Source organism: Fulmarus glacialis, unplaced genomic scaffold, assembly GCF_000690835.1.
Source record: "Fulmarus glacialis isolate BGI_N327 unplaced genomic scaffold, ASM69083v1 scaffold17048, whole genome shotgun sequence".
Taxonomy (NCBI): domain Eukaryota; kingdom Metazoa; phylum Chordata; class Aves; order Procellariiformes; family Procellariidae; genus Fulmarus; species Fulmarus glacialis.
This window is the reverse complement of record NW_009230306.1, coordinates 20,547-47,937: the sequence shown is the minus strand read 5'-3', so window position 1 is coordinate 47,937 and position 27,391 is coordinate 20,547. Positions and strand designations below refer to the sequence as shown.

The 27,391-nt window shown below is 44.9% G+C and overlaps 1 protein-coding gene across 1 annotated transcript in view; it reads left to right on the top strand.

The window, feature by feature from the left end:
* The window catches only part of PDZD2 (PDZ domain containing 2), a gene marked incomplete at its 3' end in the record, with an annotated part of 53,937 nt that overhangs the window by 6,007 nt on the left and 20,539 nt on the right, over window positions 1-27,391 (top strand). Inside the window, exons 2-7 of the mRNA XM_009584180.1 lie at window positions 7,339-7,481; window positions 8,137-8,269; window positions 10,353-10,520; window positions 23,574-23,685; window positions 25,497-25,645; window positions 26,278-26,397. Coding sequence (XP_009582475.1) covers window positions 7,339-7,481; window positions 8,137-8,269; window positions 10,353-10,520; window positions 23,574-23,685; window positions 25,497-25,645; window positions 26,278-26,397 — 825 coding nt within the window. The remainder of the gene's footprint in view (window positions 1-7,338; window positions 7,482-8,136; window positions 8,270-10,352; window positions 10,521-23,573; window positions 23,686-25,496; window positions 25,646-26,277; window positions 26,398-27,391) is intronic.

Genomic DNA, 27,391 nt, shown 5'->3' with positions numbered 1-27,391 from the left:
GAGATAGTCTGGTAATGGATAAGCTGTAGTGAGATAGTTTTAATGTGTCATCTTGAAACGGGGTCCTCACTCTTGGAAATGAGCTACCCCCAAAGCCAGCGCAGACACGCACGAGGTTTTGTTATGGGAGGTCTCAGCCATGCTCAGCTATCACAAACTGTAGGTGAGAGCACCAGTATGAAAGCATTTCCCACCTACGCAGAAGGTGGTTTTTTCATGTATGGTTTTATAGATACAGCAAACTCACAACTGGAATGCAAAGGACTGGCTTTAGCTGAAATGTAAGTTCACACCATTTCATGTTTTAATCATTAAGTGCGAATGTTTGAAACTAGGTGGACGTGCCTAAAAATAGAGTGTGCTGTTTGCTTAGGTGCTGTAATGTTTCAGGTGTTAGTCGGGATTATAAAGCTACATAAACTTAATTTTTGAGGCAGGGTGCTGAAACCACTGAGCAAACCCAAAGGACTCCTGACGCCGACAGATGTAATACCGGTCCCCACAAGAGACCCCTCTTCAGCTGACACGGGAGTGTGTCACGGGGCTTACTCTAGGACGGGCTCTAATGCACTGCAGGCAGCAAGGGTGTTTTCTGAGAAACTCCTAGCTAACCAACCGAGCATTCCCAAAAGCCCAGCAAGAGAACGAGAGCGGGCAAGATACTTGAGGGAATGCAAACACCTTGTAGCCTTTAAAAGCCCGAGCTCCCCAGGGGCAGTTGCCGGGCCGAAAGCCCCACAGGGTCGGGGGTAGCTGAGAAATCCTTTGGCTGATCTTGCAATAAAGCTTCAGTTGACGGCAAGAGGGGAGCAGCCCAGAGCGGTGCAATCCAGATGGTGATGGCTCAGGATGACAAATGACTCCAGCAGATTTTTGTAAGGGGTGATGATGTAGTTCAGGTGCTTGCAATGGCTGATAAAATGTTTAAAGCCCTTGCCAAGGAAATGATGTCAACAAGCGGTCTGTCTCGGGAGATGGATCCCTGGGGGACAGTCTGCTTTAAGTCGCAGAATTTTCATCCACTCTGCTGCGATGCCTGTTTTGTGTATTTTAATTATGTGTTTGTGTTTGGGGAGGGTATGTTTTTACTTTTGACTGTTCCCCAGGCTTTATCCCCTAGGGCGCTTCTCTTTCTATGGGGAAAGTACTCGCATTTCAGTGAAAGGACGCCAAGTGTCTGGCGGCCGTTTGTCCAAACAAGGGGACTTGTTAGATCAACAGTGGACACTTGAATTCAGTCGCAGTTGTGTCTATGGTGCTGGCTCCTACTTATTTTGAAGACATGGAAAGTTCACATGGTCAACACTGTGCAATTCATGTTAAGACCTAGTTGGCTTTGGGGTTCTTTCCCGACTTTTCAAGTGGTGTAGGAGACACCCACTGCGTGGCTTGCATCATCCAAAGGCTTCAGTGGCTCAGTGCTAAGAAACTTTCAGCGGCAGTAGGGATGGGCAAAGAACTCCTGTCTTGATAATTTATTGATAAAGGAATTTGGATTTTTCCCTCCTGCTTTTGATTTGTCTTGGAGTTGTTTAGCTTGTTTGTACAACAATGAAAACAAAACCCAAAGTAGCAGATGAAAGAAGGAGTCCTGCTGTCAGATCAGCCTTAAAAATAACCTGGTTAAGATCAGATGAAAAATACACTCATTATCCACTAATGAAATAATTGCATTGTTAAGAATCTGCAAAAATGAGTTTTTGGCATGATTTTCTGGTACTGAGTCATTCACACTAATATCTGTGATGTGAAGAGTGATGACTTTTGACTGTATCTTGAGATTGACGCGTTGAAGCTACTGTGATCATGCAAGTTAATTCCCCAGCTACCGATCCATCTCTCCCACCTTCCTGCTGGGGAATGGGGATAGTTGGAGGAGGCATGATTTGACCCCAGGTGGGGCAGGCAGCTGGGAGCAGTGCTTTTAATTTATCCCACATCAGTGAAGAATGCTGGGGGCCTGTGTGCTGGTATGGCCATCCCAGTATACTCCCCGTAGAGGAGGATGCTGCACTGGTCGTTGCCTGAAGGCAATTGCTTATGTGCTGGTCTGAATGTGGTGCGTTTCTGTTTTGCGAGATTTTGTGCTGGTTTTGTGCTGGTTTTCAGCTGCGTGTGATCAGCACGTTGGCTGCCAGCTCCTATGAAGCCTGTTGAAGTAATTTTTTTTTTAATGCATGAAACTTACAACTTTCACTTAAGTGTTACATTTCCGAAGCAGCTTCGTGGCCGGTGAGGAAGAGCTTGCTGTTTGCTGCTGCTGCTCCTAAGGGGAAAACCTGTGAAGTTTGTAAGTGGGAACCGGTCCCTGCAGACAGACAGTGAAAATCCACGTTGCCATGCGGAGGGAGGGATACATCCCACGGGCTGTGTTAGGGCCCGTGGCAGTCAGTGTGCGCATACAGACCTTGCATGGTTATTGGTATTCTCATCAGGGCTTATCTCTGTTTTTATTTAAAAATTGTTACATATTTATACCAAGTTCGGCTGAATTGCTGCTGTGACAGAAAGTGCTTTTTTGTAGACAACTATTTTACATTTTACTGTCTGGCTTTTTAGCTACTTACTGCGTTTCTGTTTTCCATTTGTTTACACCTTGCTCCTGCCAAGGTTTTCTTTAATACAAGATTTCAAAGCAATTTTTCCTTTGTATATATAGATTTGCAGCTTCTTGAACACAGCACAGTCAAAATCAGTCAAACCCCTTTAAACTCCCCTGCAATTAGCTGGTGAAAGAAAAGGGGGGAAGAACAGCTCCGATGTCTTTTATTTATTTATTTATTTATTTCCCTCAACACTCTGAGGAAAAATGTTCCTTTTTGTTTTATTAATGATGTGCTTATGAAATCGAGTGTTTGATGGTATGCACTTGGAAGAGGCAGAAGGCGAGCTTCCCCACGTCGTGCTGGCAGCGTGCTTCCTTTCTGATCTGTAGCACACTAGTTTATTCCAGATGTAGGCTTGCTCTGAACAGAGGCTGCCTGATGTACAATGGCTTCACGGTGGAGAAAAACAGCCTGCGGGGACCCACTTGAAGCTGCCAGCTGTGTTCTCTATTCTCACTTGCGGTCTGTTACATAAGATGACCCATTTTTTTTTGCTCGCGATCAATCCAAGTAGAATATTCATACTGTCTTTTAAAAACATTTTAATTATTTGTAGCTTAGGCACTTTGAAGTTGATCAGCTTCAAGTGGAAAAATCTGGTCCAGAGGGCTGCCTGCTCGAAAGAGCCAAGTTGGGAGGAAAGTTGAGTCACCTAAGAGTGATGTAACTGCAGAGAACAAAAATGAGCCATTAGCCCAACTGCAGCCTGACTTGACCGTTTGTGTTTCTGCTTGCTCTGTGAGAGAGGTCAAAAAATGTAGGTCTGGAAGGGACTTTAAGAGATGACCCGGTCTCATCTCCTCCTCTGAGACCATCTTTAGCAAATGTTGGTCCTTTGTGTCCATGAAACCCTTCCATCGAGAGGAATCCACAGTCCCTCTGCGTGGGCAGGTCTGCTGCTGCTCTGGGTTTACAAGCAAACTCCGTGGGGTGGATCTGAGCAGAGTTAACATTTGCTCCCCAGGAGGTGGGGAACAAATTTCTAAAGGGAAATTTTGGCTTCTTATTCCTTTGACACTCTCAAAGCAAGCATGGATGTCTTTCTGAGTGTCCATCTTGGCCGAATCTCAGGTGAATTGCATGAAATTTTCTGGGTTGTCATATACAGGTATTCAGCACATGTTATCTAGTGGGCCCTTTCCATTTGGGTTCTCAAGTGCTGAGCTTTGTTATTGTGACCTGCTTTTGGTAAGGGATATTGGTTGGTCTCCTCATTCTTAGGAGTGACCAGAGCTGGGTATCGCCTAGTCCCTGGCCGCGACAGGAGCTGGTAGTGCCTCTCTCTGCGTCCTTGCTGAGGATGTCGGGAGTTTGACGTACCTGGCATCAGCACATCTCTCTGCTTTAGGCATGAAATCCTTTTGCACCAAGAGCTGTGGGTGCACGTGTGCAGATTTATTGTGTCGCTGGTGAACGAAGCTGGGGGGGATTATCCTGAGTCATTTATAAATGAAGCTATGGGAACTATTCTGAGAGGATGGAAAAGTTCAGATGTTAATAGCAATATGAAACTGACAGCAGCCAAGCAACAACCAGAATTGTGCAGCCGATCAGAAGAGACCGATCAGCAGTTAAACTCGTCCTCCTCTGGGCAGGGATTATGCAGGCTCCAAGGACAGTGACGTCAGACCTGCGAACTGCCAAATCTAACTACACTTGGAGTTTCCCTGGGGTATTGTAAGTCTCTGGAGTGGATGAATACACCAGAATCCTAGCTTTCATTTCAAGACTAAGTGAGCTGTAGTCTTTTTGTTTATGAAGGAAAGCTTGAAAATATGATCCTTTAAAAATTTTCGAAACTAAAGACATGCATCACTCTGCTTTTTTAAGTTTTCTTTTTTTAAAGCTTTTAGGCTTTGTGTTGTTGAACCTGGGAATCTCCAATAACTCAAGAAAACTGGTTTTAAGTAAAATTTAAATGCATTTACAAATCCTTGGAATTGGCACAGAGCTTTACTATTAAGGCTTTCCTGTGATGGAGTCACATAAGATGCACATTCAAAGCAGCAGCATTTCCTAGCTGGCTGTGAAGTATCCTGTGCTGCTCTGTGCAAAAGAGATAGCAGCTTTGTGCGGAGGGGAAGGGGGTTCTGCTGAACACCCCTTTCTCCAAGAGGCGTCAAGCAAAGGCTAGCAATCTGCTTTTTAATACTTAGCTTTCAAAATCTTGGAGTATGTATTGGTGGGGGGTGTTTGCTTTGTAGCACATGGTTAAACGAAGAGTTATGAATGTTTTATGAAGAAGAGGGAAAGAACAGTGAGGGGATCTGATTTCCAGTTGACGCCGAATTGTTTATTCCCAGTGAAATGCATGCAGCTGACCGGCGGGGACTGGAGGGACAGCCTTTTCTTACACAGAAGTGGTGACCATGTCATTTGAAAATGAGTGAAAGAAATACGTATTTGAGTATGTGCCAGATTATTTCGTTGTCTTTATTGTGGCTGCATTCTGCCGTCCGTGTTCGGACTGAGTAATGCTTTGCTGTGCAAGTGCTTTTGATTTCAGCTGGAGTTCAACGGGAGTAAGATGGTGCTTGCATTAAGAGCAGCGGAGTCTTGCCGTTTGCTGCTATTAAGTGTTTTGCTATGTAAATGAATATTTGAGAGTGGGTCAGTTAAGAATAAATTTGGGATTTTTTTTTTTTTTTAATAAGGTGTGTGATAGTGAGGAGTGCTGAGGAATGCAAGCTAGGCGCTGCACGTCATGGGCCTTTGCATAACTCGCATTCCAAAAAGCTTTTGCAAATCATTAAACGCAATTTTATGACTGCATTGTTAAATTTTATTGGAGCATCTGCTTCCAAACTGGATTTAGCAACAGGACACTCAGAGTGGCATCTTGTGAGGAGAAGAATAGATGGTCATCGTTTCAGGCTGGGCTTGGTTGGGGGAGGCAGGGAGATTGTATTTCTCTGTTATACTGTTTTCATTATGGGTGCAAGGTACTTTATAGCAATAAAACCTCTCTCTGGAGCATTTTCATGCTGTAGCTCAGTTCTGTTTTTAAGTAGATAAATATAGTTGACTCTTGCCCCTGCATTTAACATGGCGTCTCATGTATCACTCTAATTTATCTCAAAGTATTCTCTGTCCTGACACGTCCTGTTATTCAGCGGGAGACTGGGCTTTTATCAATGCATTGAGGATCCCAGTTAAACCTGCTGGGATATTGCCCATGTGCATGACTTTCAAGTTAACAAATTACCCACAGGTGTACATGTTTTCAAGCTCAAACTTTTGGGTTACCTCTTAAGACACCTGGTTTGTTTTCCCTGTTTCTCCTACCTGTGGTCTGGGGGCTGTGTAACATCATTATTGTTGTTGTTGTTGTTGTTGTTGTTGTTGTTGTTGTTGTTGTTGTTGTTGTTATTATTATTATTATTATTATTATTATTCACTTTGTTCTTAAGATACTGTCATAGATACTGACCTCTTTGTTCCTGTATCTGCAAAACTCATCTTGCATTGCACTGCATTTAAAAGTTTCAGCAGTGATAAGGTAAAAAAAGCGCATTTTATTCTCTTAATGAAGGCTCTGATAAACAACACTGGCCTAAAATCTGCAGGTTGCTGCCACAGCCCTTAGGTTTGCCGATATATTTAGCAGTTCCCCTTCTCAGAAACAAGCAGCAATTTGTACATGCTCTTCACAGTTTGGCATGAAATTTTAATCATCTTTGCTACTTGGGCATTTGCGTACTGCGAGAACGTTACTTATGTGCAGAACAGACCCAGTCAGAAATAGCTGACCCCGTGCTCGGTGACTACAACACATGGCCTAAAAATTGCATCCAAATTGTGCATTTTGCTGTCTTGCAAGCTTGAAAACTTCCTAGGATTTCTCGTAATTCTGTTTTCCTGGTTATTCCCCTCTCTGAGAGAGTCCTGGCAATCGCCTTACGTGTCTTGCTTGCTTGCTTGTGTTTCTCTTTCCTTTTTTGCTCTGCCGATATCTGCCACACTTGTGTTTCCTTGTGCCCAGTCCTGCTGGTAAGACTCATGGGAACTAGTTTTTGGTTTGCATTTCATATTACTCTGGAGTTTGTGAAGCACTTTTTGGATAAATATTTATAATTATTAAAAAAAAAAAAAAATAAAGGTGTCCTAAACATCGCTTACTACCTTGCTTATACTGAAAAGTTATTCTCTGCGGTGGGTAAATTTATTATTTACAGTTTGTACAACAGCTGTCCGATAAGAAATATTTGATTGGCAGCTGATGATTTGAAGCTGGTATTTTCTTTCCTATGTCTCAAATCCTGCAAACCTCTCTGGAGAGGGGAGCACTTCTCTGTGATGCCAGTCTGGTTCCTGCTGCAATAGCAGCTGCGCTACCCGGTGTTCAAGGTCCCCCTTGAAAAACATCTTGCTCCTCTGCAGCCCTGCACAGCTCATCCTTGAGTTTTGGCGACGGGGTTTGAGGCCGCTGGTTGCTTCGGGAAGGATCAGGGCATTGAGAGCAGCACCTCTGCGTGGCTCAGAAAAGCTGCAAACAGCCCTGTAAGGAAACCTCTACGTGCTGACCCTGCTCTGTGCTGCCTCCTCCTTTCTGCCTCCTTCGCTTGGACCACAGCTAACACAGCAAAGCTCAGCAAAAACACCCGTATAGCTTGAGCTATACAGATGTGTGGTGATGGGCAGCAAGGTGCTAAATAGCTCCCTTCTGTACGCTCCCAGCCCTCTCTCAGTGTCCAAATCCAAATTCAAGGACTCTCTGCACGTTTTCTCTCAGCGAGAAGGTTGCCGCATATGGAAGATGCACATCCTGAAGGGGACGGACGGGCTGGGAATCCAGATAACAGGAGGCAGAGGGTCGAAGCGGTCCCCTCACAGCATCATCATCACCCACGTGGAGGAAGGCGGCTCCGCACACAGGTGAGGCGACAGCGGTGCCTCGCGGGAGTGGGTGCGATGGAGCATCCGTGGCCATCGCTGTTAGCCAGACTCGTGAGACAGGTGTGGGGGTTTTGCCCTCCCATGGTGTGAGGGTGAGAATATGGCATTTTTAGCTTAAAAATTTATTTTTGTGATTGGTCACTGAAGCTTCTTCTGGCATGTTTAATCCAAACTATAGACAAGTCAAACACTTGCTTGGTGATGGAGCCTGATGGCTTGTGGGGCTTTTTCCCCAAGTCCCTTTTTGAAAGATGGGCCTTTCCCATAGGATCGGCAGTGGGTGAGTGTGGGTCATGCAACCCAGGATGCTCACTACCAGCCCTGGCCCTCCTCCCTGTTGGGGGGGAGATGGGGCTTACTGCTGCTCCCTGACTGTCTCCGGTGGGGCACGGAGAAGGTTTGAGGGGTCTCAGCCCTGCAAAGAGGGTGAAATGGCTCTGGTTATAACAATGATTTCCTGGGGGCACCTTTCTGAGCCACTTTTTTGGGCAAATAACACTGCACCGATCGATGCAAGCTTAGCGTCAGCTAGATCATGTGTTGTCCATGCCTCCATGCCCCACCGCGTGCCACCGGAGCCCGGCACCGGGGAAGGATCGCCCTGCAGCTCCGCGTTCCCGCTCTGTTTCCGCAGGGACGGCAGGCTGACGGCGGGCGACGAGCTCCTCATGATCAACGGGCAGTCGCTGGTTGGGCTCTCCCACCAGGATGCCGTGGCCCTCCTTCGCTCGGCCGCTGGCCTGGTGCAGCTGGTGGTCGCTAGCAAGGTACGGTCCTCTCCTTGGTGGTCTGCTGAACATACATCCACAAGTGTTTGTGCAAGTGCTGCGTGGAAGGGGCATGTTTTTGATAGGGAATCACATGTGCACATTTGCTGCCCTAAATTTAATGCACAGCTATGGGAAATGTATCAGTAGGTGCCATAAATCTGTGGCAAATCAGCGGGGTATAGACCAACTTAATGATTTGCTTGTGTTGTCACTGTCGTTCAGTGTGCAAATGAGTCTGCATTTATTCATGCAGACGTTACTTAAGTTTTGGCCAAAACCATTTTCTTAAAATACATGCTAAATCAAGCAGGCTGTTCTCAGCCTCTTCTGCTTCCTGCCTGCGTGGCCTCCGTACCTCTCATCTCTTGTCCTGTCTGCATGCTTGAGGTCTCTTGATGATGATCTCTTGGCTTGAGTTCCTTATTTTGTCCTTGTTAATAGCGTGGAGTGGAGCTCTTGCAGATAAAGGAGCATGAAATTTCAGGGAAATGAGAGTGGAACTCATTTATCAGTCGGGCTCTTCGTTCTGCTTTCGTTACAGGAGATTGAGGGGATATTACACAATATTTTTCCCTTTGTTTAAGAAAATCCTGCCCACCCCCGTTTGCTCTCCTCTCCACACCACAGCCTGCTGCTCCCCGGCTTGGGTTGATGCGGGCGTTTGGTGGGCGGCCGACTGGCTCCCGAAAGTGCCCAGGGTCTCAAAGAAGGACCTGCCTGCAGGTGGGGTCCATCAGGGCCCTTGGGGTGGTGGCAGGAACATCTTGGGCCAAAGGGATGCTTGTAAACCTGCATCTCCGGGTGGAGCGTGCTGTGTCAGCAAGCCACCGTATCAGTATTTTTAAGATTTTTCTTAGCTTCATCTTCAGGTTGCCCCAGCCAACCTGGTGCAGGTTTCTGCGGATTTAATGTCTGGGTGCTGTTACGGCTTCCCAGGATGCTTTATGCTCCTGTTTTTCAAGAAGAGGCTCTATCCCACCATCTTCAAAGTGAAGAGCCTATAACTCCTCTAACATTTCAGTTAGACAGTGAAGTTCATTGAAGACCTTCTGTAGGCTCACAGCCTGGTATTAACCCCACCGGTGCTTATTCTGGAAACAACAATCTTTGAGGTACATTTTGTATTTCCTTTAGACAATTGGACTCTCTGCCAAAACACAAGGCGGTAGACTGCTTAAATTTCTCTGTAAAATTACTTGCTTGTTCATGTGATGACTGCATCAAAATAATCATTGTGAATAAGCTTACAGCATAAAAATGCACATTCCTGACCAGGCTGTGAATCTGTGTGGCCCATGCTCTGTGCGCTTGGATGATTTTCGCGTTCCTGGGATGAGGACTTGGGAAGGCAAGCGGTGGGGAATCCAGCCTGTGCCGTGTTTCAGGCAGTCTCAGGTGAAGAGTTCCCCAGCAGCTCCCTCTGAGTTATTTGTTGGTATGGGAAAGCAGCCTTGCAGTTTGGCCTGCTGGGCATTCTTGAACGCAGGGTTGGTTCTGAAAGCAGTAAAATGAGTGTGTCTGGCCACTGGTTTTGGCTGGTGCACGTGTTTGCCTCCCAGAGAAGGTGCCAAAGGCTGGAAACGGGTCCTGAAGCATCAGGACTGAGTTGGTAGATGGGTCAGTTCTCATTTTGTTCTCCTCAGTAGGATTGTTGGTGTATTATTCTTACTCAGGTAGATAACCGTGTGAAGGGAACATCCGCAGGGAGGGAGCAGGAGCACAGGGTGTGATTTGGGATGCAATGAAATGAGTAATGAGGTCTGTAAACTCTGAGTCTGCTCGCAGTGGCACTTAATAAACCCGAAGTGGGGAGGAGCAGGCTGCTGGGGAAGCATTTATTTTAAATTCTCCTTTATGAAATCTAAATGTTTTAGACGTGTATTGGCCTGTGTTTACTATATAGGCACTTTAAAACCAGGTCTGCTTTTTATAACTGGACCATTAAAGTTTGAGCACATGGAAGTGTGTGCGGGGAGGAGTACCAGGGAGCTCTCACTGGGCAGGTGGAATGGAACAGTTTCACCATGACTTTGGTGGTTTTCTGCATGCGATGTAACATATTTTGTTGTCTCTCGGGTAGGAATCTTCTGAAGGGGATTTTCTGAAGTACCCATCTACCAGTTTGCCAGACTTGCTTAGCACTTGCTCAGTCCAAGACTCTGTCTCTTGCACTGACAATAAGGAAAATGAAGAACCAGAAGAAGAAGATGTGAAAGGAGTGAATGCGTCTCCTGAAAAACTGGTCGCTGTAAGTGTGGCTTTGGTCTGACATTTTTACTCTCTGCCTTGACGTCCGTTAGCATCTGTCACAGCAGCAAAGCAGCAGCACAGGGAGCAGGAGCTCTCGTGTCCTCCAAGCTATGTGGCAATCATCGTTTTGTTTTTCTCTCTGCTGTTGGATTGTTTTCCACCCACTTCCACTGCTTTTGTTGGATCTGATGCAGTCTCTCGCAGTGCTTACGCGGTAACACACTCTTCTTTCCCCTCCTTTTGTAACTAAACTTCTTTAACAGTTTATGATCCAAGTCTTGAAGTTTTTATTTGCTCTGTTGAAGCCAACAGACACTGTTGAGGGGAGGGATATGAATTTCTGGCTGTGAACCATAACTGAAGTTCTGCTGAATAAATGCTGCCGGTTGATAATCTCACTTGCATTCCCTTCAGGGCTGCATTAAGCAGAGATTAAGTGGATTATTGTTATTTATTTGTAATGTAGCAGCTCTCTGAAACGTCATCGGTGTTCTGGGCCTCTGTTGTATTGTACAGACAAAGAATAAAATTATGTTTGCTACTATAAAGAGCTTGCAGGCTGGTTTTCCAGAAGGGAAAGCAGGTGGATTCACTTGAGGCTTTTTTTTTTTTTTTCCCCCTTCCCTGTTGTGTCTTTTTTTTTCCTCTTTTCTGCAGTAATTATAATAAATCTCTTAAACCTTTGGACAGCTCAGAGTTGATACTGGTTTGATGATTTGTTTTGGTTTTGTATTCTTACACTTTGCCTTTTCTGAGCAAAAGACTACTCCCCGGGACGAGTCTCATGCTGCAGTCTAGCTGATGCTGGCGTTCGCTTCATACCTGCCTGTTATCTCTGACTTTCTTTGAGTCTATGCTTATAACAGTCCTCACTCTCACACAGTAAGTGTGAGACAAGTAAGTGTGACAAGTTCTGTTATTTCTACACTGTCTTATCTTCTATGTGCCAGGGTGGGGAGGAAGGGAAAAACAAATAAATCAGGGATGCTTATGGTGCTGGTGTAGTGTTTGTGTGCTAACTTGAGTGAGCACCTAAGCATTCTTTTGGCTATCAAAATACTTTAAATTCTTCTGTATATCACGTTTCAGATTCTGGTAATTTTTCATAAAGCTGTGGCTCAGCAATGCTTAAACATAAAAATCAATTTTGTCAAAACTTAATTATGTGTGGCTTCAGGATACTTCTCCCCAGCGTTCCAGTGACTCTTTCAGCACACGCTAGGAGTTATTTGTCACTTGGTTTGCTCCTGAGTTTCAGCAAGGCTCTGCCTGGTTTTCAGCAACGGCTTTTGTTATCAGGTGTTTCCTTTCCAGATTAACATAATGCTAGGGGAAGCTCGAGGTAGCCGAGGTGCACGCCACCGTGAAGACCCAGCTGCATGAGCCTGCCCAGAGCCCTTCAGCATGAGTTTGGAGCCTGCCCCAATGTCCGTCCCAGTGCCACTGCAGCTGGCAGCAGTGGTAGCCTAATTCAAAGCCAGTTTGATTTGCCTGCCTATCTGGCACTCTTGCCCCTGACGGCAATAGCTCTGTGCTTTCATAATGCATCGCTGGGGGATGGAGGGGAAATCACAGAAATCAGAGTACAACAAACACATTAGAAGAATAGGAGCAAGATTTTTTTTTTCTTTTTTTCTCTGTTTCCATTAATTTTTTTTGTTGGAGGGGATGTAATTCAGAGGGATGTAATAAGTTATTGGTGACTCTCAGGACCTCTTCTTTTTTTGCTTGAGCTGCACATGAAATCCTTCCCTTTCTAATCCAAAGCACAGGATGTCTTTGCATTCCCCTTGTAATAGCTGTCTCAGCCTCGGGAGTGCGGACGGGGCACTCTTCTCTGTTTCCATTAATTTTTTTTGTTGGAGGGGATGTAATTCAGAGGGATGTAATAAGTTATTGGTGACTCTCAGGACCTCTTCTTTTTTTGCTTGAGCTGCACATGAAATCCTTCCCTTTCTAATCCAAAGCACAGGATGTCTTTGCATTCCCCTTGTAATAGCTGTCTCAGCCTCGGGAGTGCGGACGGGGCACTCTGCAGCCCGAGGTGGGCAGTCTGTACCCGCAGCCTGATCCATCCTCATCAGATCAGGGCAGCCTGAGCTGGGCTGTGCAAATCCTGCGTGTCACCAGGCAGGACGTAGGAAGGTAAACATATGGAAAAGATAAACTTCACACGTGGCTTTTTTCTACCTGGCAAGATGGGGGGCGTTTTTCGTAGGAAAGCTTAGAAGCTGATTTCAAAGTCAGTATCAACATGAAGCATCACATGATTTTGTTTTTTAAGTGTGTGTGTATATATATATGTATAGTCATATAGATTATTGCAAAATTGCTTTGGAAATTACTGTTCTTTGCTGCTCCCACTCTCTTGATGATACTCACGTGTCTTCACTTTCTCTCATATATATTCCATTATATTTATACTCTAGATAAGGGATGACAGTGTGACTGATGATTAAAGCAAGAACTAAGCTGGACCATTTTTAATCAGTGCAAATATAATGGCTTTAGACTTCCAGGGTGGGTGGTACTCGACCAGGTAACTGGTACTGGACCAGGTAACTGAGGCTGTAATCTCAGTTTAAATGTCAGACCTCTTAGATTTGAAACTGATTCTCAACCGAGGTCTGGCCAGGAGTTACCTCTCTCACCACCAGTTTCTCACCTCTGAAAACAGGTTAATGAATTTTCTTGTTTACTGTGCAGGGCTTTGTAGAGACTTAAAGGGATGCTGTCAGGTGCTGGGTGGTTAGGTAACAACAAGTAATTCGAGTGATCTATCATCAGCTGAGGCTTCACTTTCCCTTTTCTGACCAGCATAGTGTATATCTAATTCTTAAGCAAGGGTAGAAGATAATACAAAACTTGCAGGAGCTCTTAGGATTTTCTAAAGTCTTCTTTCATTAACCTCGCTGTGAATATAGTTCAGTGCTGTGTATTCACAACCATAACTTATAGACCTGATGGACTTGCTGTTAATGCCTTAGCACCTGATTGCTTAAAGGCTGAATCAGGCAGAAAAAACAATTACTTGGAACTAAGGTATATATTTAAATCTTCATCCTTGTAGTTATTTAGAACTCAGCTGGACCAGGCCCTGAGGAAGCTGATCTAAGTTGTCTCTGCTTTGAGATGGGGGCTGGACCAGGGACCCCCAAAGGTGCCTTCCAACCTGGCTTACTCTACGATTCTGTGAAAATTAAAAAAAAAAAAAAAAGAAATAAATCTCTTTTCTATGGGCTGGATGTTAAAAATTTTCCCTGTGAGCAAGTTCTTTAAAACTCTTAAGTTCTGCTCCAGTGTTTCCAGCCAGGGAAGTATAATCTGAGCTGATCATCTTCCCCAGGACAAAGCAGAAGAGTTTAGTGACACTTGAAAACTGTAATTTAAGAAAAATACCGCATGTAAGTCTTACTTGAAAGTCCACTTGCTGTGTTTCATTAATAAAAATTTCATAATACAATTTAATTGGAGCTCTGTTTTTACGCAGTCTCCTTACGTAAAGCTCTGTTTAACATGAAACATCCCTTAAAGTTCTAACTTTAATAAAACTTGTGCCGCCAGGCAGGAAAAGGATTACATTAATATCCTTAAAGTGCATTTCTTTTAGAGTTAGTTCGGCCAAAATGTTCCTTAACTTCAGATACAAAATAACCAGGCCACAGAGTGCTGTTGTGTTAAATTGTCGTGAGGCACTTTGGGGATTTTAAACTCCCTCCCCAAATCCATATTTTACCTTGTGCAGTTGACATTGCTATTTTAAAATGTCATTACTTATGTCCAAGTGAAATAGGATGATATGATAGTATTTGCCTTTGACAATTTATTTTTAATTCTAATTCACTTTTCCTAGTATTTCTGTTGCTTGAAGTTGAATCTGTCACTGTATTGTTGGCTGGCAGAGCAACCTGGGGAATGAACTCTAAAGAGAAAGCAGGTCTGCCAAGAATTTGCAAAGCATCTGATTAATTTGGGGTCCCCAGACAGAGGCATGTACCATTCTTAGTTGCTTCGAAGTTTTTTGCCTTTGTTTCTACTGGTGCTATATTGTTCAATATATGAATTATTTTTGAAGCGTTCAACTTCAGTGACCAGCTTCATATTAATGGACTGAAATTCCAAGAAGTTACTAAGTACAAGAAAAGGGCGTCTGCCTCGGCAGGTTTGGATCAGTAGTTGCTGGAGGCAGGGAGGAAAGCCTGGGGACCATTCCTCTATACTTTGCTTAATCTTGTGCTCTCTCTTGGGTATCTGCTGGAGGCAGGACCCTGAGCCAAGTCTATTCCATGCAGAATAGAATTACACATAAGAGGAATTTCTGATTTGGGAAAGGAAGTCATCGCTATCCCTACCTGTAGGGAGGGAGCTGCGAAGGGAGGCAATTTGCCTCCCCATGCCCGAACCGACCACACAGGTGAGCCCCAGGGAAACAACCTCTGGCAGCATCCCTGGCTGCGTGACCCTCTGCTGTGGGACGGCGAAACCCTTTTTCTCATTTTTAATCATTTTGTGTTGACCTGAAGTGCTTGATGTGTACCTTCACGCGAGCTGTGGGCGTGACGCGTGCGGAGGCGGCTGTGACCCGCCAAGGTCTTGATCTTCCTACAAGCAACAGAAACAGGATGTCTCCGGTTAAAGGTTTCTTGCCTGAGCTGGGTTTCTTTATCCCTGCCAAAACCTACTTGTGTTCTTTGCAAGGCGTGCAACTGAAAGTGGATAAATAAACCTGTTCTGTTAATATGCAGAAATGCATTTGTTCACCTGCCCCCATCCCCCATTTTTATATTTTATCTGAGCCGTAGGACTGCTTAGTTATTTTCTGTCGTGAGCCTTTCTATCTTACTGGGGAATCCATATGTAATTACCTGTAGCCTAGCAAGCATAATAAGGAAGAGGATAACAATGCCATAAGTTTAAAAACACTCTTGGGGTCAAAAGTTCTTCTGGAAACACTGGGAGAGATTTTCAGAGAAAGCATTAGCATTGAGAGCTAACAGGAAGCATAACTCAACAATTAAATGTGAGCAGAGCGCGGGGAGGGACCCTCATTACTTGGAGGACTTGAACGTTCGTTCCCGTTAGGGCACTGCAGTCTCAGAAGAGGTTGCTGAAACATGACTCACTCCTCAAACAGCACTGCATGGCTGGAAAAACGCAAGAAAGAGCTTTTGCTGTCAGAAATCTGCTTTGCACTGAAACACTTTACTTGATGGGGGAAGAAGATGAACAGCCTGGTGTGAGGCTCAGTTGTGGCCAGCCCTTGTCCTGGAGAAGGGTTTAATAGCTCCTTTCCTCTTCATGGTGAGGGCTGGAAGAGTTTGCAAGGGCTGGAAGAGTTTGCAGATCCTGCTTCGTGCCACATCACCCTTGGAAGGGGCAGGTGAGGGCAGGGTCCAGCCGCACCTTAGCATGGCGTGGAGCTGCTGCTTGGCTATAAATGCTGCATTTGTTGAAAGTCTGGCAGCGTTGTACCTTCCTGAGATACAGTCTTGTCCAGCATACCCATGGATCTGTGCCCGTGCAGTGCCCTTCACTCATGCTGTAGCTGAGCAGACACACTGGGTCCTACAGTGACTCCAGAAGACTGGGGAAATGCAAGTTTTTAGAGTAAATGTAGTGAGGAATTTGGGCATGAGAAAATGACAAAATACTTGGGACCAAATACTGTTCGCCTAATGTGGCTGTTCTTCTTGTGTTGTTTCCAGAAGCCGTATCACATTAAAATAAGCAATTGCAATCCGCCTTACTGCTGGGAGGATGTTCGGTGACGGGCTGGTGGTGCAGCACTGGCAACGGCTTGGGGAAGGTGTGGACGCGCATCGCATGAGTTTGGGGAGGAGGAAGAGTTGTGAAAGGCCCCCAGGGAGGCAGTGTCATTGAATTACTGTTTTTCACACGTTCTAAAATTCACCTGTCAAGGAGACATCAATGTGAATGTGTTCTTCAGGTCAGGAGGGAGTTCCTCAGCAGCAGTCGCATCCTTCCCTCTGCCTGGCTCCCAGGCCTTCTGGGCCAACTTCTACTGCCTCTCTCTTAAAGGCAAGCCCAGAGAAAATGGTTTCACCCGGAGGCCAGTACTCTGAAATGAGTCTACTCACTGTAGACGTGATGCAGGCTATGAACTGTGAAATATCTCCTGTTGCTTGGGCTGGTGGAAGATAACCTTTTTGACTTGACCATAAATACCAGTGTAGACAATGCCCAGAGTTATAACTTTTGCTCTTCTGTGTGATATGTTTGAAAGCCAAGTCAGCAGAGTAATAGGAAAACAAGTTTATCTACAATACAGGTTCTGCATGATCTTTGTTTTTGTGAATGAGGGTTTTTCCCATAAAGCAACAGATACAGTACAGCCTGTCTCTCCTTTGGCTGTTTGGATAACTGCCCAGTTTTGAAGGAGATGAACTGCCTTTAACAAGCTAAAAATAACCCCCTCATGGCACTGGAACAAGAGAGATGCTGTCACAGCCATGCAGTTCACATACATTAACAGAAGGATGATAAAGGCTGTAGGATTTGAGAGTTAGTGTGAATGTCATATGCAGTTTGTTTATCCGCAAATTCTTGTGTGTGCACACAGTCCAGTCTTGGTTGGGCTCGGTTAAAACTCATTCTAGATGTGCTGTGCTTGAATAAATGCAGCCTATATAATGTATGAGGCTTCAGATCCTTGATTCGGTTATGAAAGACACTTAATGCTTATGTATTCCATATCCACTCATGTACTTAGGATGATATAAAACATGGTTTTGGAGCTGAAATCCAAAGCTCTTCACCAGCTGTGTCATGGGAACGCTCTCTGCAGCTGTGGGTTGACTTCAGTATTAGGAAGGGTTTGTTTCATTCTCAGGAGAGTTGCTTATTTTGAGGATTGTTTGTTGCTTGTTTTGTCCCTCACCTGAGTAAAAACGTTGTCATTAAAAAAAAAAAAAAAAGACAGAAGCAATTTATTGTTTGTGATGATGCATAGGCTGCGGATTTGTGCTAAGCCATGAGCTGAGCATTTATTAAAGAAAATAACAGAGGAGCTGGACTGGCTTTCACACAACTTGAGTTCCATGTTTGTCTTCTCTGTTTACCAGGACCGATCTTCTGGGACCTCTCTGCAGCACATGGAGACATCTTGTGGGCAACGACTAAACTGCATGCAAATGTGTCATGCTTTTTGATGTTTGGGGGGAAAAAAAGATGAAGCATAAAAAAGAGAACAGCAGTGATCTGTTTGTGCACCATTTCAGAAATATATCCATTTGATTTTCTTTAGCTTGGAAGCTGTTTCTAGTGAAAATCATAATATATTGCAGAAAAAGAGTAATCCGGTCTAAAAAGGATTGGGAACTGTTTAGCTGGGAGCATCTTACTATTTCCAAAGCGTGCGTTGTCTGTGATATCTGTTTCTTGGAGAACTTAGCTGCATTAGCCATTTACTGCATTTCTTCCTATTTAAAAGGATATTTGTAAGGTTTTGTCTCTTCAAAACATTATTATTAATTCTAGCAACTGTTTGGAAACCTGCAAATGAAATCTGCTTTACTTAACTGCAGCCCTGACCATAAATATAACATTGCACCAATGAGTCTTTGGAGCCTGCACAGCTGGGATCCTGCTACATCGCAAACCTGCCAGCATCCTCTGGGCCATGCTCAGCGTGTTGGGGCTCCTGGTGTCAAACACATTGAAGAAGGTTTTGGGGTATCTTTTACAAAATAAATAGAGCATTCTGGAAGATGAGAGCAACGCAGCTCTGCCATAGTGCATTTCCAGTCTGTTTGCTGAGGGTGCATGGGCAGATACTGCTGCTGGCTTTGTGCTGGTGAGTGCCAGGTTATGTTTCATGTGCAGGTTTGTGTGTGAGTGCTCTATAGACTTGGTAAAGAGGAATAAAAATAACCATTGGGGTTTTGTACCTCCTGACAGTAATGCCCTTTCTAGCAACTACTGCATTACGGTGAAGGCTTAGGGTGGCTTTTGAATACGGGCATTTGCTAGAGTGATAGACCAGGCATTCTTAGAGACCACTTTAAAGGCTTTTGTTTTGTTTATTTGGCATTTCCACCTATTCAGAAAATAGGGCAGCTCCAGTTCTTGACTGTTTATCAGATTTCCTGATCTCCTGCTGCACATGAACTGGGAGTTTTCCAACACTTTCTTTATAATCAGGTAACGGAGGTCTCAGATTCCCATCCCCTTTGCCCGGGCAGGAGGAAGCACAGGCTGCACCCGGTGATACCAGCACGGGTAATTCCCAGACGAGCTGCTGGGGAAGGTGGCCGGCGCTTTGTTTCACCAGCGGTGCTAAGTACAGCCAAATCTGAGCCCTCCTGGTGCCTCTCTGGCAGAGCCTGCCCTGGCCAACCTGCAGAGCTGCTGTCTGCCCCGGCAGCTTCGCGCTGGGGGAGAAACCGGGGCACCAGCTTTTTCTAAGATACCAGTTAAGGCACTGAATTAGTGCTGACATGGAGGTGACGTTCCTCCTCTTTTCCTCCATCCCTGGCTCCATTTGGATCTCTGCATTTGTGCCATGACAGAGGGGAGCAGCAATACAATACCCTTTGGAAGAGGAGAGTCATGGAATCATAGGGTCCTGTAGCTTGCTCCAGAAACAATTAAATCGGAGTTTAATTTGGTTCAGCCGAGGGTGCTGCCTGGGCGCTGGGAGGTGCTGTGTTTTGGAAAGGTACCTGTGGCTGCTGCAGCCTCTGATGCTGTGTGTCCTGGCTCGTCCAGCTCTTTCCAGCGTAGGAAGCTTTGTGCATGCCCTAAACCAGAGCAGTAAGCCATGGAAAACCCAGTGCTGGCCAAGATTAGAAAATCCATGTCCTGTGCATCGTTTGCAGTGTTAATTCTGGTAAATTATAGTGCTGCACTTTGTAATTTATCTGGGAGATGGATTCAATTAAATTGAGAAAGAGCTAATTTAAAAGTGAAGGTATTTTGCTTTCTGTGCAAGGTAAAGGGGCCTGTGGAGCTCCCTGCCTACTGATACATTTAAGGCTTAAAGCACGCTGTGCCCCAGAAAGCAATAAATAATTGCACAAATAACTGGAACAACTAGAATTGTAATAGATCTTCAAAGTAAATCTCCAGAACTTTTGGAAAAGCTAAAGCCTTTACAGCATCAGCTGGTCTTGAGGGACTAGGAAGAAGGACTTTGTGTAGGGACCAGGTGAAGCCAGGTTTGCATCGGGCGTTTTGCACCTTTCTCTGAAGCGTCTGGTGCAAGCTGCTCTTGGAGACTCGTCGGGTTCATCCTGCCGGCTGCCTTACAGACAGCCGCGTTGGAGTGTTTCGTGATTAAATATGTTTGGGGTGATGCTGCTTAAGGAAAAACTGTCCTGGCTGTGTCGGGAGTGAAGAAGATGAGGAATTATCCCGTGGAGCTTGTAGAACGTTGCTGTGTGCAGGGGCACGGCCGTTCCTCTTTCACATTGCTGTTTTAAAGAAGGGCAGTGGACTTGCTGGTGGGCTTGCTTTGCCAGTGCAGGTGGGGCTGAATCTGGCGTGCCACAGTCAGTCTAATTATCGCTGTTTCGCTCCCTAACTATTAGGTTAAACTCGTCTGTGTGCTGCTAGCGCTCCTTAGCAGAGAAAGCCGGCAGGCTGTGCCGTGGGGAGTCGGATGGGCTCGCTGATGGGAAAGGCAGCAGCTTCAGAGCTTCGCAACAGCAGCAGTAAAGCAGTTTGCTTATTAAATTGTATCATCCCCTGTGTGCCGCCTTGTTTTCGTAGATCGGCGATGATTGCCAAGCTGTTTGTGGTTAAACAATGCAGACTCTCATAATCCCGCTCCTCATCTCCCCTAATTAAGGGCCTGGTCACGCTGGAGCTTTGCCCGAGCGAGGACTCTGGGGGCAGTTGTTCGTTCTGGTGCGGTGCCAGGACCGCCTGTCTGTGATAGCCCCGTTTCCTTTGAAATCAATTGAGATGTCACCATCGCTTGATCCTGGAGCTACTTTAATGAACTGGCAAAATGGGCTCTATTTTTAGATCTCTCTTCAAACTACTGTGCGTATTAAAGCTCCCCTTGTCCTTAACGCTGGGACAGCGTTGGGCAGGATTTATTGGTTTAGTTTAATAAGAGGTGTTCAGAACTGAAATAATAAGCTCCGTTTCCTTGGAAGTGAGGAAAATTAAAATGGCATGGTTAAATGTGGGCAGCCGCTTCGAGACAGTAAAGCGATACGTTCACGTGTGGCCAGAAGGATAAGGTGGAGCTGAGTTTTTCTTCTTGTCTAAGTTACAACAGAGCCAAAGATTACAGACGCACAACTTTGGGGAGTTCTCACAAGCTTTGTGGATGAGATTTCTAAGTGTTTTGTGAGTAGGATAAAACTCTTGGTGGTTTACTACGCAAGCTCAGCAACTTAAAGAATATCTACTTAATTGTAAATGCTAGAGTGTCTTCTCCTGCATGTTTATAATCAGAGTCAGAAAGGTGTTTTTGCTAAAATAAGAAATAAACAGAGGCATAGGTAATTTATATGTTTTTACTTCTTATTGTAGTCTGAAGCCAAGTTGGATAAAATGTAATTTCAGGAGGCTGCTGAGAACTCCTTGAGGCTTTCCCTAGCATTGGTGTTTGCGCACACGTGCCCTTCTGCAGATCATATCTGGGGTTTGGGGGTTTGCCCTCTGTAGGCTCACAGCCTCCAGGATTGCCCAGATGAAGGGACGGGGTGCACGGTTTTAATGCGAGTGGCAATTGTCTCCTGTTCTTCCTCTCACCCCACTAGATGGAAATGTATGTCATTGCAAAATGCATCTGTACTTACTTCTGTTTCACAGTCAAAATAAATAAAAGCAAAAAAGCTCCAAACCAAACCCAAACCCCGCGTAGTAGAAACACAAGATGTACTGAATGGGTCACCCTTGAGCCCGGGCTCGGGGTGGAAGTTGGCCGTGGCAGTGACAATTTCAACATCTCTCTGTAGGCTGCTGCGCACTAACCCAAGTTTTCCCCCCATACTCCGAGCTGGAGGAAGCGGTCCAGCTTTGGACTGGGAGTTGTGTGGTTTTATCAGGTGAAACCGCCCATGTCTATGCATGCCGCAGAAATGAAACAACTCTGCAGCTCAGCTCTACAACTCCGGACCCAAGCTGGTTTCTGCTCAGCTCCAGAAAAGTGAGGCTGGACCCATCCCTGTCTGTTCGGATAGTTAAACGCCATGCGAGTGCAAGGCAGCACTGTGCTTGCTTCAGCTAGGCATCCCCTCTAGTTTTTCTCCATCCCTATGCTTCAAATATTTCTCCACCACAAAGTTAACACTGCTCCTGAGTACTGATGGTTTCGCACACCTTTAAAACCACCAGCTGTGTGATTTTTGTGTGTTTGTGCAAATGATTTTGGCTTTTCTACAAGGGAGGCATTCTCACTTAGAAGGGGTACTTTTGCTTACGTGGTAAATTCCAGTGTAACTTTGTGTCATCCACAAAGTCCCGGCTTACTTCTAAACACTTCTGCTGTCTTCTAGGTGTGCGCTCAAGGAGATCATAGGGAGAGTTGGTGATACTTTGGCTGTGGCCTAATCACTGATGGTTTGGGTCTTTTTGGTGGGTTTTTTGATCTGATTTCTTACATCTTTTCTGTAATGAGTCCCTCACTAGGATGACCAAATTGTAAGCACTGGTTTTCTCAAACTGATGTATTATTTTCTTCTTTAGATGAATCTTATTACGTGGAGCTGTGAGCTCTGATACTAGAAGTGGACTCTGAAGTAGTTGCTGCAATGCTTGGAAAAATCAACAAGAACTAGCTAGAATGTGCAAACTATGTGTAGCTGTTCGTGTTGAAGGGAGTAAAAAGCAGTTTCCATTCCAGCTTCCTGTTATCTGCAAGTTTTGCCTTTTCCTGAAGTTTTTACCCTTTGAACTGGAATCACGAAGTCTAGACTCCTGCAAAAAATAAACTTTGGCTTTCTTGATTTGGGGAGAAGAGGGACTGGGGGGTGGGAGGCAGTTTTTGTCTCAGGAAAATCCTGCTATTTTTAAGCTTGAATAGTGGAAGTAGAGATGATTTTAACAGTAAGAGTGTTTGGTCATTTGGGTGGGATTTTTTTTTAAGCTGACTTCCAGCAGTTGATATGTACATTAAAAGTATAATGCAACCGGTAAGTGATTGCATCGGAAATTTTGTCGTCCTTGCCATGAGCTGTCTGAATAATTGCGCGGAGGATGCATGATGGGTGATGGGGTGAAAATGCAAAAGAATTAGTGTGTGCATGGGGAGCGTGTCAAGGATTGCTGTGTAGTGGCACATCTAGGAAAATTTGACTGCTGTAGCTCGGTAAAGGAAGCAGTGAGTGGAGAAGGGAGTCACCAGGGTCTTCCACAACGCATAGGTTGGGGAGAGTCTTTGCGGGCTTTGCACATGGGCGGCTCTGCTCATCCCTGACCGTGTGGGTGCCTGTACATTGTCACTTTGTATTGTCACCTGCATTTAAGCAAACATGGCAGGTAAACAGAGTCCTCCTGTCTTGGTGCATTTACTCAGGGTGGTGGAGTTGCGAGTCCACGTATAGATTTACATTGAGCGTTTCCAGGCTTTCAAGTGCTTAGCTGTGTAATCTTCATAACTTTCTGTTAAATTAACTTTTCATCCATTGTGCATCAGCATTCAGCTCCGGACACTAAGAATAAAATAACACTTTTTAAAAGTGGTTTTCTCTATAAAGATGTGATGTCTCTGAAACCTTGCAGAGCTGAAGCTGCCATAAAAGCTACATTAAAATTGTGTTAAAAATGCATATGGAAGCACCTGAATGAGGTGCTGTGGATGCCGGAGGCACCCTGGGGGCATTAGTGTGGTACCTTGCAGAGGATGCCAGGCCATACTGAGCTGTTCCTGTACCATCAGTAGGATTTCAGTAATGTCCAAAGGCATTGCTGAAAACTACTTAGAGAAACATCTGCTGGCTTAATACAATGACATGTTTTGTTAAAAAAAGATGATGTGCAGTGAAATTTTTGTCCCTTAGCAAAAAGGAGAGGAATTCCATCAACTTCTCTAGTTTACAAGTAAATAAGTTTTTTGGGGTTTTAAAATTTTTTTTAGGTGATGGAAACTGAGAAGTCTCAAGATCCAGCTTGTGCAGAAGTGTCCAAAGGAAACAACCACAGTCCAACTCTGGGAAGTGGCATACTGAAATACAGAAGTCGTTCCCAAGGTAAAGCTGTGTTGATAAAAGATAGCAATAGTAAGATTTTTATGTTCTGTATTTATTTTAGCTCTCTAAAAGTAAGATAGGTTTTCTTTCCTTTGGAGATCGTATTAGTTTAATTTGGAAGGAAAATCCCAGCTGTAAGATGTTTGCATTCAGCCTCCTGAGTTGAACTATTCTATGGACAGAAAGATGAAGCAAAAATTTGGAAGCTTCTTTCTTTTTTTTTTTGTTCTTCTCTCTCACTCTTTTTTTAACATTTACATTCCCTATGTTTTTCAGTGTGCTCTAATACTGAGGTGAGGGACATGTTTCAACATGCCATTACCAAAATACCCATTATGGTGAATAGTCCTGAAATTTTGTATTGCTTTGTCCCCAAGTTTTAACAGTAACTTGTGCACAGAGCTCGATCATGTTCTCATCCCTAATACTCTGAAAGTCTCCTTCCCTCCTATGTTCACCTTAATTTCCATTTACTCAGATATTTTTAGCATGCTCCCGGTAGCTCCTCTGCCTGTAGCCCTTGTGGCTGTGTGTTGGTGGCTCACTGGGGATCCAGCCCTGGTTCCCGTGAGTGCTGATGCCCCTGGGCTGTGGGTGACCCTGGAGCATCCCCAGCCTGGTCCCAAGCCTGGTTGCAGCACAGGAAGGGAAGCTGCGTTCAGAGATGGGCAGAAAACACAGAAATATAACTGTTCCCCTAGAAGAAGAGAGGGAGAGGTGATGGGAAGCGGTTAGTTGTAGGTGCCAGGAGGGTTTGGGAGCAAAGGAAGTGCCAGGATGCCGGGTCCTGCCAAGATAGCTGTCCTGGCTGTGTGCAGCTGCGGTGCCCTGCATGCCTGGGGAAGGGGAGCTTTAAAAGCAGAGGTAATTCACACCCTAAAGCAGGGAGTGGGTTTAAATCGCACTCTGGGCAGTGGGTACAGATATTGCTTATGGATGTGGCAGCCCCATCCCCAGGGTAAGGACAGGGCAGTGAGGGCGAAGAGAAAGCAGAGCTGCCCCTTTCTGTGGCATTTCCACTTAACCTTGCTTTAAAGTAATCTGAAAGCTACGTCGTGAAATCCAGCTTGCGTGAATTTGGCCTGTCTGTAAAATAGGGGTTAATGGTCCTTCCCTGCATGGTGGGGGAAATGGCAAGGATAAATGTGCGGGAACTGCTGTTACTGTGGGTCCTGTGGGGACCTCGGAGAAAATGAGAATTGGAGGAGCCCTGGCGCGAGGAGCGGGGTTCTCTGCAGCTAATTACAGGATGTCCTTCAAGACAAATAATTCTGTTTCTAATGTGAACTCTGCACTCTTCGTCTCTGTAAGACAACTAGGATCGTTGCCAGAAGGAAAGAAAATAGCATTTATTTGGCACATTTTTCCTTTTTCCATTCCAGAAAAATTTCCCTCAAAGTGACATGACACCTCCAGAAATGAATACTGCTACAGTGTCAGGTCTTTTAATTTTAAATAAAAGAAGCTTGAGAGCTTAGTGCACTGGCAAGTGCCATTGGGTGAGAACAGCTGAATTTCTTTTCTGTCCCTGAGCTACTGGCTCAATTATCTTCTGCTTTTCCTTACTACCACGAGCGACAGCGCTGAGGAGTTCGGCATCACTGAAAGATCATAGGAAACCTGTGACAGCAGGAAAAGTTTTTAGCTGAGGATGATCAAAACTAGCTTCTAACTGCCTGGCTGGGAACCATGTAGCGTTCTTTTAAGGCACTGTTTAAGTTGGGATTTGCAGGAGGTGGTTATGGCGTGCTGGCGAGAGGATGAAGCAGCTCTGAGATGTTTGCAAGACTTATTTCTGTGGTTTTCCCTAGGTGCCGGATCCCGCTTGGAGTCCGTGGGAGAAGACGATGAGCTGACAGTGGAAAACGGTGAATCGAGTTACGAAATAGCAGTGAAATACTCCCGGGGTGGAAGAAAGCACTCTCTGCCCCAGCAGCTGGAGTCGGCGGGAGCCAGGCAGGTGGGTGGAAAGGCAGGGCTGGCTCTGAGCACCTCGCTGTGCTCGGTCCTTCAAGATCTGTCTGGAGCTTGCAGAAGCGAGGGTAGTGAAACAAGGCCACACAGGTACATCACGGGGACTGAAACCAGGCCTGGACACCAAAAAGGGATGCGTTGGCCACCTACGGAGAACTTCTTTACTCTGAGGATGGTGAAGGGGGTTACTTCTTGCTATGGCTCGAGGTCCTAAGGCTGATCTTATGAGTTGCAGTTCTAGAGATCTGAGGACTTAAACAAATAAATCCTGCTTCTCTTTATTTTAATGACTTGATGATGTAGGCTTTTTTTCTTTTTTTTTTTTTTAAAAGCAGATAAGGACTTTAGTATATCATGAGGCTACCCTTAATCTTTCTAATTTAAATTGTGCCTGATACATTAGAAAATGATCCTACTGTGCGAAATGCGGGAAAATTACTGTGGCAAGATTCACTTTGATTGTAACGAGCTAGGATTTCATCCCTTGAACATTTTTCTGAATATATCTGTAAGATCCCCCCCTCCCTCTTCCCTGACACACGCAATTTTCGTGGTATGACATCCAGTGCCTGTGCCAAGCAATCACAGCAACTTCCCCTGTTTGCTGATGTTTGTTAGGACTACCATATCGTGAAGAAGTCCACCCGTTCCTTCAGTGCTGCCCAAGTGGAATCTCCATGGAGACTGACACAGCCCTCCATCATTTCCAACATTGTCCTGATGAAAGGGCAAGGCAAGGTGAGGATTTCTGCATGTGGCTGGTTTCTCACATGTAGCAAGAGCTGGTGTTTAAGAGGTGTCTCCAATGCCCAGGACTTCCAGCAGCTCTCAGGTAGCCAATAACAATAATAACAATGATGATAAACAAATCCCATTTTCAAATGTAAATGCCAAAGTTAAACCTGCAAAATACGGGGGAAGCGACATTCGTGCCACGCAGTTGACACGGGGTGGCTTTCATTCTGATTTGGTGCATCTGGTCATTACCGAGATATCAAATATTAATAATGGATCTATAAATATGTATGTTTATGCAAAGTTGGTGCAGCTACAGAAGAGTACCTGTTTGCATGCATATTTATGGACAAGCATATTTTATCTCTGTGGAATCTGTATACATTAAAAAAAAATCACTGCAAATTAAGCGTTAAACCCAAAGACAGGTTCCTGGTTGATTGCTTATCTGAGAGCACTGGATTTTCTGGGTCAAAGAGTTCTCTTTTCTCCCCCCAATAATGTGTTTGCGCATTTGCTAGATCCCAGCTGGCTGAATGCTAAGGGAAAATAGACAAGCAATAACCTAGGTGTATATTGTTTTCCCTAATCCAATCCACACTAGTATTGGAGCTGTCATTTAAATATGCTAAAAATATGCATGTCTTTTTCTGAAATACTCTTTAAATTCATCAGATGGTTATGTTTTGGACTAAAAAGACTTGTTTTGACTTTCAAGCTCAAATACAAAACAAATTCCCTGTTGTGCTTTAAGTTTAGCAAAGAGTTAGAAATAGTGAATTCTCTGGGTAGATTGACTCATGGTTGCTGTAACTCTCCTTGTTTTGGGAGCTTCAGGACTTTCGTGACATTTCCAAGCGAATATTTCTTTATTTTTCACATACTTATTTTTTTGACCCCATTTTTCTCATAAGAATTAGATTATTTCTCTCTGTGGGATAAGCCACCCTCTCCTGCTTTTCTGCAATTAGCTCCAAGGTGTTACAAAGCCGTTGGG